At 46.6% G+C, this 14,964-nt stretch overlaps 1 protein-coding gene across 1 annotated transcript in view; it reads right to left on the bottom strand.

The window, feature by feature from the left end:
* The window catches only part of FBXW8 (F-box and WD repeat domain containing 8), a 96,653-nt gene that overhangs the window by 34,379 nt on the left and 47,310 nt on the right, over positions 1–14,964 (bottom strand). Inside the window, exons 6-7 of the mRNA XM_054996150.1 lie at positions 7,851–8,047; positions 5,514–5,723 (exon numbers count right to left, since the gene is read on the bottom strand). Coding sequence (XP_054852125.1) covers positions 5,514–5,723; positions 7,851–8,047 — 407 coding nt within the window. The remainder of the gene's footprint in view (positions 1–5,513; positions 5,724–7,850; positions 8,048–14,964) is intronic.

Here is a 14,964-nt window from a genome sequence, read left to right as displayed (position 1 = left end):
TAAATTCAGCATTCTGTTTTAAAGCCATTTAAGCTATTAGCTACCACTACACCTCATGAACCCCTTGCTACTGGTGAAAACCAGTGTGGTATAGTGGTTAGAATGTCAGACTAGGATCTAGGAGACCTGGGTTTGAATCCCGACTCTACCATAGAAGTTTGCTGGGAGATCTTGGGCCGGTCACTCATTCTCAGCCTAACCTACCCTTCAGGACTGCTGTGAGGATAAAATGGAGAAAACATTGGAAAATCGCTTTGGGTCCCCAATGGGGAGAAAAGTAGGATATAAATGAAGTAAACAGATAAAACAATACATACTTTAAAAAAAAGACTTTTCACACTGGACTCTATTGGAAGTACAGATTTTTCTGTACATGTGTAGGGGGGAAAGCTCAGGGGAAAACCGAACTGAACCATTACACAGGAGCAGGAATGATTATCTTGGGCCATCTCCAATGACCGCCGCAGTTGTGAGCTCGGAGGCAAAGACAGACTTGAGCCCTAAAGTGAGAGGGTTGGAGGAGATGAACTTGCTGCTTTGCTTTTACCACGATCCTAGCAGCATCCCTAGGACTGGAGTTCAGGGACCTGGTTTTCCCCAAGTACATCCTTCAGGTCAGGCTGCACATGTGTTCTGGTAGTTTTGTGCTTCCCTGGCATATGGAGGCCCTGTTCAGATCAGGACAGTGGCACATGGGCAGAAAGAGCTTAGATCCACCGCCCCCCCCCCTTGTTCCCAACTTGAAATGGCCCCTGGGAACCACTATTTGTCTGCATGAGAGCCTGTTTGGTGTAGTGGTTAAGAGCAGCAGGAAGTTAATTCTCTCTCCTCTGCCTGAAGCCAATTGGATGACCTTGGGTCAGTCACAGCTCTCTCAGAGCTCTCTCAGTCCCAACCACCTCACAGGATGATTGTTGTGAGGATAATAACAACACACTTTGTAAACCGGTCTGAGTGGGTGTTAAGTTGTCCTAAAGTGTGGTATGTAAATCGAATGTTATTATTATTATTATTATTGAGTTGGCTACATGTTCATTTACCCAACAGAGCAGATAGCATCTCCCTGAGCAGGTTTAATCACCTCCATATGTACCATGGTCCTGAACCGAATTGAGCCTCTGTATGCCTGGGAAGCACGCAGCTTTCAGAACATGTCTGGGATCCGAGGCAGAGACATACCTCAGAAAAATGTAACATGTTGTTAGGCCCTTTGTTTACATTTACATCAAAGCAAAGAGGCAAATATGTGCTTTAAAAGATAAATGCACACAAACAATCGCATGTACACATTCTCCAATGACTGATCTTGGTTTTCTGTGGCGTACAACAGACAAACAAAAGAGAGGTTCCCCTGGTATCTGATATGAGAAACAAGAAGTGGACAAATCACAACCGAAGGGATAGGGGTAACCACAACCGAAGGGATAGGGGTAATGACTCAATATGTATCTATCCAAATATGAATGTATAAGTTTAGATGGTCAAAATAGCTCAAGTGTACAAGGTGACTAAGTGCTTACATAAATAACCATAATATATACTCTTAAAATTCATACAAAATCTGACAACATTCCAGTACACACAGTTGTAAACACATGCAAATGAACAGCAACAAATTCGAAATACATGTTCTCAGGGCTTTTTTTCAGGGGGAACGCAGTGGAACGGAGTTCCAGCACTTCCTGAAAATGGTCACATGGCTGGTGTCCCCGCCCCGATTTCCAGACAGAGAGGAGTTTAGACTGTCCTCCGCGCAACGGCACGGAGGGCAATCTAAACTCCCCTCTGTCTGAAGACTGGGGCAGGGCCACCGGCCATGTGACCATTCTCGCCAAGGGCGATTTAAACTTTAAAAAACTCCCTTGTTCCAGCTGACCCAAAGTGATGTCATTGTGCGGTCCTGAGTTCCACCACCCTCTTTTCCCAGAAAAAAAGCCCTGCATGTTCTACATTCACTGAACATCGGCCCTACACAAAATTAGTATTATTGTCTTGTTCAGTATAATAAAGAAGATGATTCTTTTTTTCCTTTTAGATGCGCTGTAGATGAACAGTTCAAATGAAGATAAGTCACAAATTACTGGTTTCTATGCAGTCTGTAAATAATAATGCTGTTTCTTCTTTTTCAGATCGGACCCTGTGATTCTGATCCGATCTGAAAAGGCTATTTTGACTATTTAAACTTAAAAATTCATATTTGGATAGATACTTGTTGAGTCATTTGCGGGGACTGGTTACCCCTATCCTTTTGGTTGTGGCTCGTCCGCTTCTTGTTTCTCATACATATGATGTGTGAAGCAAACCTGGGTGTTGCAGAAGAAGGCAGCCAAGGATCCTTCGGGTAGACAGGTTCTGCTGTTCTTAAGGCTGGCTTCTAAATTCCTCCAAGCACTCAACACTTCTAAATAAAGTGACACATTCAGTATGTGGGCCGCTCAGAGGAGCCTCATACTTTAAAAAAAGTATCTCAGAAAGCAGATAAGGCAAAGACAATATTCAAGGTCTGCTACAGAAAGGCAAAGAGTTCCCTCTAGAGGCCTACTGCTATACAAAAAAAGAGAAAGGCCTAACTCCATCCCCTGTGCCTCAGTGAGGCAAGGAGGTGCGTTCATCAATTAACAGTCCTGCTTCCCGGCGCATGAGGCTTCCTGGTGCTGCCCCCTTCCTCCCTGTCAGCATCTACAGCCAGAGCCGAGCTGAGCCGGCCGCCCCTTCAGTGGCTGCGGGCGGAGGTGGCACAGCTCAGCTCTCTCTGAGGTGGAGGAAGCCCCCAGCTCAGGGGCGCAAAGGCGACCCGAGAAGCACCCTGAGGCAGCCCCTGAACTTGCCAGCAGCGCTTCTCTCACAGAAGTCGGGCACAGGAGAAGCCGCCACCGCCACGTCCCAGCATCCAGCCAGCCAGCCAGCCAGGCAGGCAAGCAGGAGCCCGACTGGCTCTGCTGCCGCCCGGCCACTCAAGCCAGGTGGGCGCCGCATGGCCCTCTGGCTCTCAATCGCTTGTGAGTGTGCAAGCTGGCCAGCTGGCTGCCCCCCCCCCGTTATCCTGGCAGTGACTCCCCCGATGGAGCATGCTGAGAGCATGGCCTGTCAAAGGACAGTGCGGGCGGGTGAGCGGGATGGCCGGGGGCTCCTCCTGCCTCAAGCGAGCTGTGACGAGGGACAGCCCAGCAGGGGTCCTGCGAGGCTAGGCTGCGACCCCCCCCCCCACCGCCTGGCTGGTTCCAAAAATGGCAGGAGGCAACCTTGTGGGTTGCCAACTCCCGGTGGGGAGAAATCTAGGGGATTGGGGGAGGGAGCCTGGAGAGTCCGCCCTCCAAAGCAGCCTTTTACTCCAGGGGAAGAGATCTCTGTCAGCTAGAGACCTCCTATAACTCCAGAGCTCTAACCAGCACCTTGAGGTTGGGAAGCAGGGTGGCCAGCTCCAGGTGGGGAAATTCTGGGGGATCGGGGAGGGTGGCACCTGGATAGGGTGGCCATGGAGTCCGCCCTCCAAAGCAGCCCTCTACTCCAGGGGAAGGGATCTCTGTCAGCTGGAGACCAGTTGTAATTCCAGGAGATCTCCAGCCACCACCTTGAGGGTGGGAAGTAGGGTGGCCAGCTCCAGGTGGGGAAATTCTGGGGGAATCGGGGTGGGGGGGAGCCTGGAAAGGGTGGCCATGGAGTCCACCCTCCAAAGCTGCCCTTTACTCCAGGGGAAGGGATCTCTGTCAGCTGGAGTTCAGTTGAAACTCCAGGACATCTTCAGCCACCACCTTGAGGTTGGGAAGTAGGGTGGCCAGCTCCAGGTGGGGAAATTCTGGGGGATCGGGGGGGGGCAGCACCTGGATAGGGTGGCCATGGAGTCCGCCCTCCAAAGCAGCCCTTAACTCCAGGAGAAGGGATCTCTGTCAGCTGGAGACCAGTTGTAATTCCAGGAGAACTCTATTTACCACCTCGAGTTTGGGAAGTACGGTTGTCAGCTTCCAGGGCTGAAATGGGTGGCTGCTGGGTGCGCAAGCTCACCAGGGTGCTTGGCACCTCCCTGGCACTCCCCCCTGTGGTTGCCCATTCGGCTTCAACAGGCGCTGGGGAGGGAGCAATACAATGCCCAGCTGCCCTGCCCTCCCACTGCCCCAATCAGGGTGCTGGTGAGGTGGCAATACCCAGCTTGGCCACCCTGCCTCCCCCCCCCCCCGATTGGGGCACTGGGGAGGGGGCAATGCCATGCCCGGATGCTCTGCCCTCCCTCTGCCCTGATTGGGGTGCTGGTGAGGTGGCAATACCCGGCCCGGCGATCCTGCCTCCCCCCCCCCAATTGGGGCACTGGAGAGGGCACAATGCCAAGCCTGGCCACCCTGCCCTCCCCTGACCAGATCGAGGCATGGCCAAGGTGGCAATGCCTGGCCCGCCTGCTCTGCCCTTTCTAAAGCCCGTTGTATTCCCCCCCCCATGGGCTTTCTTGCTAGTATGTTATATTTAATTGCTTATGCTTATTTCAGCATGAGTTTCAGCTCTGTATTGGATTTCTGTTTTTTCCCGATATTTGCAAATTTGCATTTGCATACCCTACTGCATCATTTATGGAATGTCCCAGCTGTTGATTGTATTGACTATAAATAACATAAATAAATAAATATTCAGGGCCTCTATGTGGATGTACGGCCCTACCAACCTCCTTGATCTGCTGCCTGGCTCACAAACAGGGCTGTACATTGTGCAGCAGACCTTTACTCACAAGTATTCACCAGCTGGACTCTCACACAATCAAAACAAGTGGTCCACTATGTGATCTGCCTGGCTACAGTCTACACTGCGGACTTGCTCCTTCCTTTCCCCACAGTGGCTCAGCCCCCTCCACCCCTTCTTTCCCTCTCTTATGGATCTCATGCCTGCATCTGGGAGCTTTGGCAAGGTGGGGGATCTTCCTAGATCTAATCCTGAACTCTCTTATGCAGTCTGCCACTCTCCTGAAACAAATAAAAAATGAACTCTGGATGTGTCCAATCTGAATTCTAAGATCCCGGAGGAACTTTTAGTAAAATAAAATATAAAGCGGGCAAGTCACAGACTTATGAATGTAACCTCATGGCTGCAAACAGGTTGAGGGCTTTCAGAGACTTTTAAAAAGACACCAGAGAGGGACAGGTGCTGCTTGCTCCTTAGGAGAGGAGAATTTGTCTGAATTGCCTCCGCACGATTGTTAGGAAGATGGAGTGCAAAACTGTGTATTGTTATTTATACTGGTGCTCAATATAGACTCAAAGTGGCTTACACACTTTGAGTCTACATACAGAAAAACATATTGCACAAGAATGTAAATGCATGATATCCAACAACAGATCTAACTGCCATCAATAGACTAATTCATTGGTGGGGGAGAACAGGTGGTAACATCTCTGCTCCTACTGGAAACAGTCTCATCCTAGTACAACGGTACCCAACACTTACCAAAAAAAATCTTTCATGAAACAATAACCCTCAATGAGCCAGAGTTCCTCCATTTAAGTATTCTAGGAAACCCAATCCTTAAATACCTTGTTGGGCTCTTTGAGTAGCCAGCCGAAGCTGTTGACTCCAAATGCCGCTTCACTGGCGGAGACATCCAGACATGTGACAGGCTGGCCATAGACGGAATGCAGAACTTTGGTGGCTTCTCCTGCCTTCAAAAGGTAAACATCCTCCTTTGCAGTGGCTACCGTTACAGGACAGTCCGTAACTTGGGGGACCAGCTGAAGTGAGTTGACCTGCAGGAGTTCCAAAAGTTTCAGACACTGCAAGAGTTTGGACTTTGGCTATAGCCTTCCTGGCTCTTTCCTCATGTCCCCCAGAATTCAAAGACAACACATTCATGCACGTTCACGGCACTCCCGTGGGATACAGAAAGAATTATTTTATAAAAAAACCAAAACCAAAACTTAAATGATAAAAAAACCTCTTAAAGATTTGACAAAGGGTGTGCACACACAAAATCCTCCCATAAGAATGGAATGCTAGAAAAAATTCCATTTCCATCTGAAATCCTTGATGGAAGCAGAGGTGGGGAGAGGGGACATACAAATGGGTTAACTGGTTATTCAACCAATAACCAAGAAACAATCCCAGATAGGGTGGTGGCGATAGTGAGAAGTTTTCTCCCGCACCATACTGCACAAGTTGCACAGCACACCTTGAAGTATTCAGAGGGACCCGCCTCCCTATGGATCTACACTACGAGGCCTTGTGATCATGCTGGGCCCCCAGCTCCAAGCTCTCTGGCTCAACGTTTGGAGAGTGGTTTAGCAACCCCCACACATTTCCCATGTTGCACTGCTTTGGTTGGGGGTCTAGCCCATTTTCCTCCACCATCATCATTTCCTCCCTATGATCACTTTGGAGAAGGAATGCTTGCTTTAAAAAATATTATCTTAAAATATTCATATCCTGCTTTCTAGAAAGCCAAAGATCCAGAGGATTAAGCCGTGTTAGTCTGTAGTTGCAAAATAGTAGAAAGTCCAGTAGCACCTTTAAGACTAACCAACTTTATTGTAGCATAAGCTTTCAAGAACCACAGCTCTCTTTGTCAGATGCATCTGATGAAAAGAGCTGTGGTTCTTGAAAGCTTATGCTACAATAAGGTTGATTAGTGTTAAAGGTGCTACTGGACTCTCTACCAGGCACCCAACTTGAGGTCCTCATATGCCTTATCTACCTGATTTCCTCCCTCCTTTACTCTTTTCTCTATATTAAAACTTTATGCCAAGAGTGGCATTCCACCCCCAAAGCGTCCTTATCTGGACATTCTGTTGCCTTGTTCCCCCCCCCCCCCCACACACACACACTGGCCTCTCTTCCCATGTCTGTGTCCCAGGTTCTTTTGGCTAGGAGTTTTCCCTGTGGGAATGTACGGCAAATCAAAGATACAGGGCCAGCTAGACAGTGGTGCTAGAAGCTGGGAGGTGGATTCTACCCCTGTCCTACTACTCCACGGAGCAAAGCTTGAAGACTTCCTCCAACTTAAGTGGCTCTAATAGATGAGGGATGGGACAGGCTGCCCCCTCCACAAGAAATCTAAAGGGCATCTGTTCTCCCATTAACTTGAATGAGGTGTGATCCTCGAGGAGGTTCTCCAGGACAGACCCCATCAATGTGAACAGGAGTTGTGCCACAGCTCAGTTCTCCACTTGTGGTATGCTGTCAGGATCGCATAGGGTAATTTGTGGAGGTGTCATCAGGGGGAACAATTATGCTTCGAGGCAGAAAGCTGCATGTGATTACATCTGATCCTTCTCAAATGAATCATTTTACTTGCGTTGCAGGCTTCGTTTATTAATGATTAATTATATTGATTAACTGATTTGCAGAGCAGCACAATTTACTTAGCAGGTCCCTAATTTGAAATAGAGTAGTAGATGATCGCAGAAAACATTCCAGTTTGGATTAGCAGCTGACAGCCACAGGATTGATTCCAGCCTTGAGGGACGTCATCTCCCTCCCTCCCTCCCGCAAACTGCCCTTTCTGGATATCCCACGCATCTTTTGCTCTGCTGCACGTGAAGGAGGAGGGAAGTGCTACCTAGTTACCAGTCACAGAAAAGATCTGCCTCTCAACCCTTACCTCCTATTCAAAATGGCCAGCCAAAATGGCCAAACGGGGTGGAGAAGCAGAGAAACAGCACTTACATATAGCAGGTCGGCTACAAAACGTGGTCTATTACTCCTCCCCCTCCCATTTTGTCCTACCCAACCAAATCCCAACTGCATTAAAAAATGTCAGCGTACAGGAAAAAAAATTCCAGTTCAGCCACGAGGGCTAGAAACTTGTGCTTCATATTTGGTCCTTGACCACCATGGCGTAGGATGCAACATGTGCCAGGCACAGCGTAGAAACTCACCGGTTTCTGGATTTCAAAGTCTGCAACTGTCTCCCAGTACCCGTTGTCATTAGCGCTTTCCACTCTGATGTGGAAGGCGGACGCAGTTGCTACAGCAGCCCCTTCGGGGGAAAGGGCCATGGCTTGTATCTTTTGATTGTGCTGGTAATGATGAATGGGCTCTCGACCAATCATCAGGCTCCACACTTTGACCACTCCTGTATGTGGGAAAACAAAGAGAGAGAACAGAAATGTCTTACTTATGCTATTTAACACAAAATCAAGTTTGAAGTACAGCCAGTTCTGTTAAACCAAGATGGCTTTCACAAGAGTGTTCACTGGAACTCTAAACCACTCAATAAAATTGATTGGCAGTTACTTCAGGACAACAAAAAATTAACCTGGGGAACTTGCTGCCACAAGAAGTGGGGTATGACTACCACCACCCAGATCCAGATTAAACAAATAACAGCCCATTCTAGGTTCTGTCATGAAAACAGGTCAAGCAGCAGGGCCTTGCAGGCACCCTTCTCAAGGAATCCTCCTGTCAAAGAGTTTGAAAACATTATTTATTTAGCAGATTTATACCTTTTCTTTCCAAAATCTGCATGAGGCAGCTTATTCACAAGAACCTTTTAAAATCATAATAACATAACATTCAATTTATATACCACCCTTCAGGACAACTTAATTCCACACTCAGATTTACAAGATGTGTTATTATTATCCTTACAACAATCATCCTGTGAGGTGGGTGAGGCTGAGAGAGTACTGAAAGAGCTGTGACTGACCCAAGGTGACCCAGCTGGCTTCACGCGGAGGAGTGGGGAATCAAACCCGGTTCTCCAGATTAAAGTCCCACGGCTCTTAGGTTGTGATTGCTAGCCTTACTGTAATGGCTGCAATTGCTATTTTATAGTCTTAAGAAATTTAAGACTGCTGATTTATGATTATCATGTACACTGCTTTAGAAATGGGTGGAAATCGGCCTGTAAGTTTTAGTAAGTAACTAAACACACACAAAAGTTGGCTGAGAGGTTGCTATGCTTATATTTTAAAGGGATGTAAGCTGTATGGGATACTTATGAAATTCATGCCCACAATCATGAGAAGCAGCCGAACCTTTGCGCACAGATTGTTACAGAAGTTTGATTAATATTCCCAAGTTCCATGTGTCTTTTTACCATCAAAAGGTGAAAAAAAAGGAAATATCATACAGGCTATGAAAATTTACATATGAGTAGACCCCACAGAACAAGCAAGACTCATCCACTCCACCTTAGCAGTGTGAAAGAATGCATCTCGGGTGATTTGCAAACTTCCATATGCATAACTTCTGCTTGCAATATGCGATTGGCAGGCAGAGGTGAGATATTTTACACTAAGATCTTGTACTAAAAGGAGGGGGAAGAGCGAGAAGAAAAAAGATGGGGAAATTGCGGTTGGGGGGTGGGAAGCAAAAGAATAAAGGACAAGAAAGAAACTCTGTGTAACATCATTTATTGGGGCCAAAATGACACAAAACATCGTTCAAGTTTTTGAGCCCATTTAGAACTCTTTGTCAGACTAAATGTCACAAAAATTAAAAAATGAAAGAAGAAAAAAGTGTATTTTCGAGGTTAAGATATTTTAAAACATTTTAAAATAAAATCCAACCTGATGAATAGTTCTAGTGAAACTGAAAGCTTGCACAGTGTTATGTGTCATTTGGCTGGTCTTAATAAAAGGCATTATGGAGACTGTCTTCAAGAGATCTGGTCTTGTCAGCCTTTGGTGTTAGATGCTGACAGGCTCACAGTTTAATTGCTGTAGGTGTTAGATTACAGCACTTGCATTCTGGGAAAAAAAGTAGCAAAGAATGAAGAATAAAGAATAAAAGAATAAAGGAACAGCCTTGCAAATCACCAGGATCCGTATGCTTCCTAGGGCTGAATTCTTCTAGTGAGTCGAGATGCAAAACTAGAATAAAGACAGACTCACTTTTCCTTTAGCACACATTACTGCCGCAAAAGGAGCATCAAGCCTGAAACAGTGATGTTGTCAAGGCCATATTTTTGCCTGGATTCTATAGAAGCGCCGAATATTATATAGGCTACAGGGTTCATTCCTGAGAATCATTTTCAGATTGGAATAATCAAGCTTCTAGCCCTTATGGTTGCCATAGATAAAATGCCCGTTCGAAGACAAGCCAGAGGGGCAGATGAAGAAGATTTCATGTTCCTTGACCTCTTCCATGACTAGCAGGAACAGAACAAAAAGCTGTGAATAAACAAATGTAGGCATCTTTGCTCCATCTGCACATATATACAGGTCACAGGATTTCTTGGCACACAAGTTTATCTTAAATATCTAACACCAGGATATTCACCACCTTCCCCTAGGATGAAATGACATGTTCTGGTTGTTACAGAAATTACTGCCCTATGGCTCATTGCCCACCCTCGCTTCAGATAATATGTAGTCATCCAAAACTCATGACATATCAACATTGCATTGTGTTTCCCCATTCTTACAAGCAGCAGCCAATGAATTGGGGCTGGGGCAGAGAAATACAGTATGGTTTTGCATTAGTTACTAGGGGCCTAAGGAAGGCATTTAAAAACAACAACAACAACGTTCAATTTATATACCGCCCTTCAGGACAACTTAACGCCCAATCAGAGCAGTTTACAAAGTATGTTATTATTATCCCACAACAATCACTCTGTGAGGTAGGTGGACCTGAGAGAGCTCCGGAGAGCCGTGACTGACCCAATATCACCCAGCTGGCTTCAAGTGGGGGAGTGGGGAATCAAACCCAGTTCTCCAGATTAGAGTCCTGCCGCTCTTAACCACTACACCAAACTGGCTTCTACTAGGCTAATGATGTCATCAGCACTGTTCGAAGAGATACAATCTAATGCTCTGTTAGTTAATAGACACCTTACAGGTTCTTGGGTGTGATGGTGAATACAGAACACTACATTTTATAACAACAACTGCACTTATCTACCGCTCTTCTAGACAGATTAGTGCCCCAATCAGAACGGTGAACAAGGTTAGTATAACTATTATCCCCATAACACAGCTGGGGCTGAGGGGAGCAGCTTACCCAAGGTCACCTGCAAAGCTCATGGCAGTAGTGGGGTTTGAACCAGCAGAGTGCTGATTTGCAACCCAACCACTTAACCACTATGCTACAGCACAGGTAGTGGTTACAGTGTCAGACTAGGAGACCCAAGTTTGATGCTCTGTTCTGCCATAGAAGCTTGCTGGGTGATCTTCGGCCAACTACTCTCTCTCAGCCTATTCTGTCTCATAGAACTGCAGTGAGGACAAAATGAAGGAAGGAAGAATGATGTTGTAACACGCTTTAGGACCCCACTGGGGAGAAAAGCAGGGTGTAAATATATATAAACAAATGCTGACTCTGTGAACCTAGGCAGATAATGAGAGGAATGGCAGGAAGGCTTACATCAGTGCTTAGTTCTTGTGGCCCTTCTTACATGCCCAGGGTGTTTGGCCATCTTCTGGGCACAGAGCAAGGGTTCCTGGGGGTATGTGGGAGGGGGTGGTAGTTGTGAATTTCCTACATTGTGCAGGGGGTTGGACTAGATGACCCTAAAGGTTCCTTCCAGCCCTATGATTCTGTTCACTTTTTAATGATCCCTTAAGAGAAATTTCTCTCTGCATTGTTGTTCCTTCACTGGAAGGTGATCCAATTGAACCATAACATCTACAGCCATTTTTCTACCTATAGGATAAAAGTACTTGTAGTGGCAGCCAGAGTTGACATAAATATCTCCAGACCACAAACGTAAACCATGCAAGGTAATTTAGACTCACAAGTGAAAACCTTCTGCTTCCCTGGAAGGATGTCTTTATTCTGTACTTGTAAAATAATTTCACCAACTGTCTTGCATATAATATACATTATTTATTATTTGTGGCAATGACTGATGGCCATAAGCAATAAAGGATTACATATAAATGTAATGGAAGACAGAGAAGGCCCAAGACCGCTGTTTTGGCCAGCAGCCACAAGCTACTCATAATATTGTGTTTTCTTGCTCTCTTGCTATATTTTTATTCTACTTTTCAGCCACAACCGACTTCAGAAGAAGCTTGTGGAAATAAAAAACTGACACAAATGTCAATCAAAGGACTGGCTCCAGCCAGCTTTGTTGCTCAATCGTACCCAATACTCCTCTGCTACAGCCCCTTTCCCACATGGCTTTTAGCTGTGCAGATCCAATAATCCCCAGCATAGCCTTTTTGAGTGGGCAAAAGAGACCTCCTCCCTTCCTTTTCAAACAGCAAAAAAGCTGGTTGGATCCAACCCCAAATTTGCTCCTTGGGGAGGAAGTGGGGATGTCAGCTGAGCAAGAATCAGGTATAATGGTTGCTTCCTGCCCTCCTCCTGACAGCCCCATCAATGGAAGCTGGAAACTAGAGGAAAGGGTTCTTAGCTGGAGACAGAAACAAACAAAATAAAGGGGTGCCCGGCTGCTTCTTCCCTCCGACGGCCCTATCGATGGGCTCTTGTCCAGCAATGTATTCAGGTATAGTGGTGGGGTGCCTGGCTGCATTCTGCCCTCCCTCTTTTGTTCATAGATCCAGACGAGTTAGCCGTGTTAGTCTGTAGTCCCAAAATAGTAAGGAGTCCAGTAGCACCTTTAAGACTAACCAAATTTATTGTAGCACAAGCTTTTGAGAACAACAGTTCTCTTTGTCAGATGCATGGATGAAGAGAGCTGTGGTTCTCGAAAGCTTATGCTACAATAAAGTTGGTTAGTCTTAAAGGTGCTACTAGACTATTTACTATTTTCCCTCTTTTGTGTTACTCCGGCACAGAATTTCAATATAGATCAGATCTGGAAAAGCCATTTCTCCATCTGAACTGTGGAGCTGGTTCCTAAAAACCTGTATGAAGTCCCAACAGGAAGCCACGCAGCTTGCAGATGCGGCTCTTGCATCCCAAAGGAAGCTAAGAAAAAGTGTGACAATGAAACATTAAATAAGTGAATCTAAACGGATATTTATGTGCACTTTCGCAAAAAAAGAAAAATTATTTTGGTGCCTGGAAAGCACTGTTGTTCCGTGAAAGAACGCCAGCCATCTCAAGAGCTATCTGATGGCACTCCCTCCGAATATTTATGTTCCTCGTCCTGGGAGCAAAAATTGTAAGACAGAGCATTTTGGTTTTTATTAGCGATGCATATTTAAATTAATCTGCTATTTGCCTAAACAATTAGCCGCCTCTCTGAGTGCATGGAGCCAAAACTGCAATTAGGCTTCCATCAAAAAGCAGAAGTCCCAACTAAAACTGCCCCGGTGGAGTCATAAGGCACTCAGAGCAGAGTTTTCTAAATTTACTTCGAGCCATAGCAGTAATTATATTAATTGTTTGAAAGGTAAATAACAGCTAAACTGGTTTTGGAACAGGGGAGGGGGGGAGATAGAACAGCCAGCGCCAACTGCGGCACTCTGAAAACAAGTTAATGCTTTTAGAAGAGTTTTGTTACGGTACACTGAGGCCTGCTCTCCTGCAGGAAGCCTGTCACTTAAAATCCAGAATGCAAAATCCAAAAGGTGGAGACAGTGTGGTGTACCAGTTAAAGCGGGGATCTCCAACCTTCTTGAGTGTGTGAGCATCTTTGGAATTCCTACACAGAGTTATGGGCACAAACACAAAATGGCTGCCACAGGAGGAGGAGCCAACCACAGAGAGGAAGCCCACAAGGGAGAAAGGGGTAATTTTTAAAATTCACTGGAAAAAGTGGACTAGGAGAGAATAAGATCAATACTGTGGCAGCAGCTGCTGCTGAAACATTATTTTAATCTGCATAGCCAATCAGAAGCGCTGCTGGACAAGAACCCAGCATGGCCCCATGCACTTTCTAAAATCACCCATTAGGCAGCAGGAAAGGTGTCAGCAGATACGATGGAGCTTATGGGCGCCACGGTGGGGACTTCTGGTGTAGTGGCTAGAGTGCTTGATTAAGACCTGGAAGACCCAGACTGGAATCTTCTTCTACCACTGATAGGGTTGCTGGTCCCCTGGTGGGGAGAGAGGGATCCCCCACCCGCAGCCTCCTCCACCTGCCACCACTCACCTGGCCAGTGGGGGGGGGGGGGAGGCGCGGGAATGGGCCTCTCTGGGCATGTTCCCAGCACAGCATGACAACAAAGGCCCCAGGAACACTCCTGGGCTTTACACCAGGCCGATTTGGCTCTTTTGGGGACCCAAACTGGCCCCACGCAAAACCTGGAAGCACTTCTGAGGCAAAAGCAATGACCTCACTCCCGGACGCGACATCATCGTGTTGTGTCGAGTGCGCACATGCAAGGAGAAAGAAAAGGTAAATGTCGGGTCTCTGCCCCTCCCGCCAGAAGGGCAAAGGGACCTGGAAATTCTAGCCATGGAAGCTCACTGGGTGGCCTTGGACCTCCTGCTATCTCTCAGCCTAAACTTCCTCCCAGGTTTGTTGTTGCGAGGTTAATACGGAAGAGAGGAGAATACTGTTGTAAGCTGCTTTGGGTCCTCGTATGTAAAATAAATAAATATTATTTGTAAAGGGCTCGAACCTTTATGGGGCTCGAGGAGACAGGTCCCAGCCCTCAGAAGTGTGGTGGTGGAAAGTATGGTCAAGCCGTAGTTGACGTGGCAACCTCATAAGGTTTTCAAGGCAAGAGACGAACAGAGGTGGTTTGCCATTGCCTGCCTCTGCATAGCAATCCCGGACTTCTTTGGAGGTCTCCTGTCCAATTACTAACCAAGGCTGACCCTGCTTAGCTTCCAAGATAAAATGAGACTGGGCTTGCCTGGACTATCCAGGTCAGAGCCCCCAAGGAGCTTACAGGGAGACAGCAAAGGGAAAGGAAGATGGCAATTAACAGGCAAGAATATACATTCAGGAACAGGTATTTAGGCTTAAGTTTCAGCAGGGAAGGAGGGTGGTGCCAAAGATTTCACAGAGAACGTGGGAAGGAAGAGATGGCATCATACTTGTATTGTAGGACATAGTTCTAAGCATTAGTGGCAGCGAAGGAGAGTTATTTGAAGGAGGAAGGAGACCTTTGAATTACCGAAGGGGGTGGAGTTGACCATGTGAAGGGGTGTTCTGGGACAGGGTAACAAAAAGATGAGAGCCAG

Source organism: Eublepharis macularius, chromosome 13 (assembly GCF_028583425.1).
Source record: "Eublepharis macularius isolate TG4126 chromosome 13, MPM_Emac_v1.0, whole genome shotgun sequence".
NCBI lineage: Eukaryota > Metazoa > Chordata > Lepidosauria > Squamata > Eublepharidae > Eublepharis > Eublepharis macularius.
This window is presented reverse-complemented; position numbering and strand designations above follow the sequence as displayed.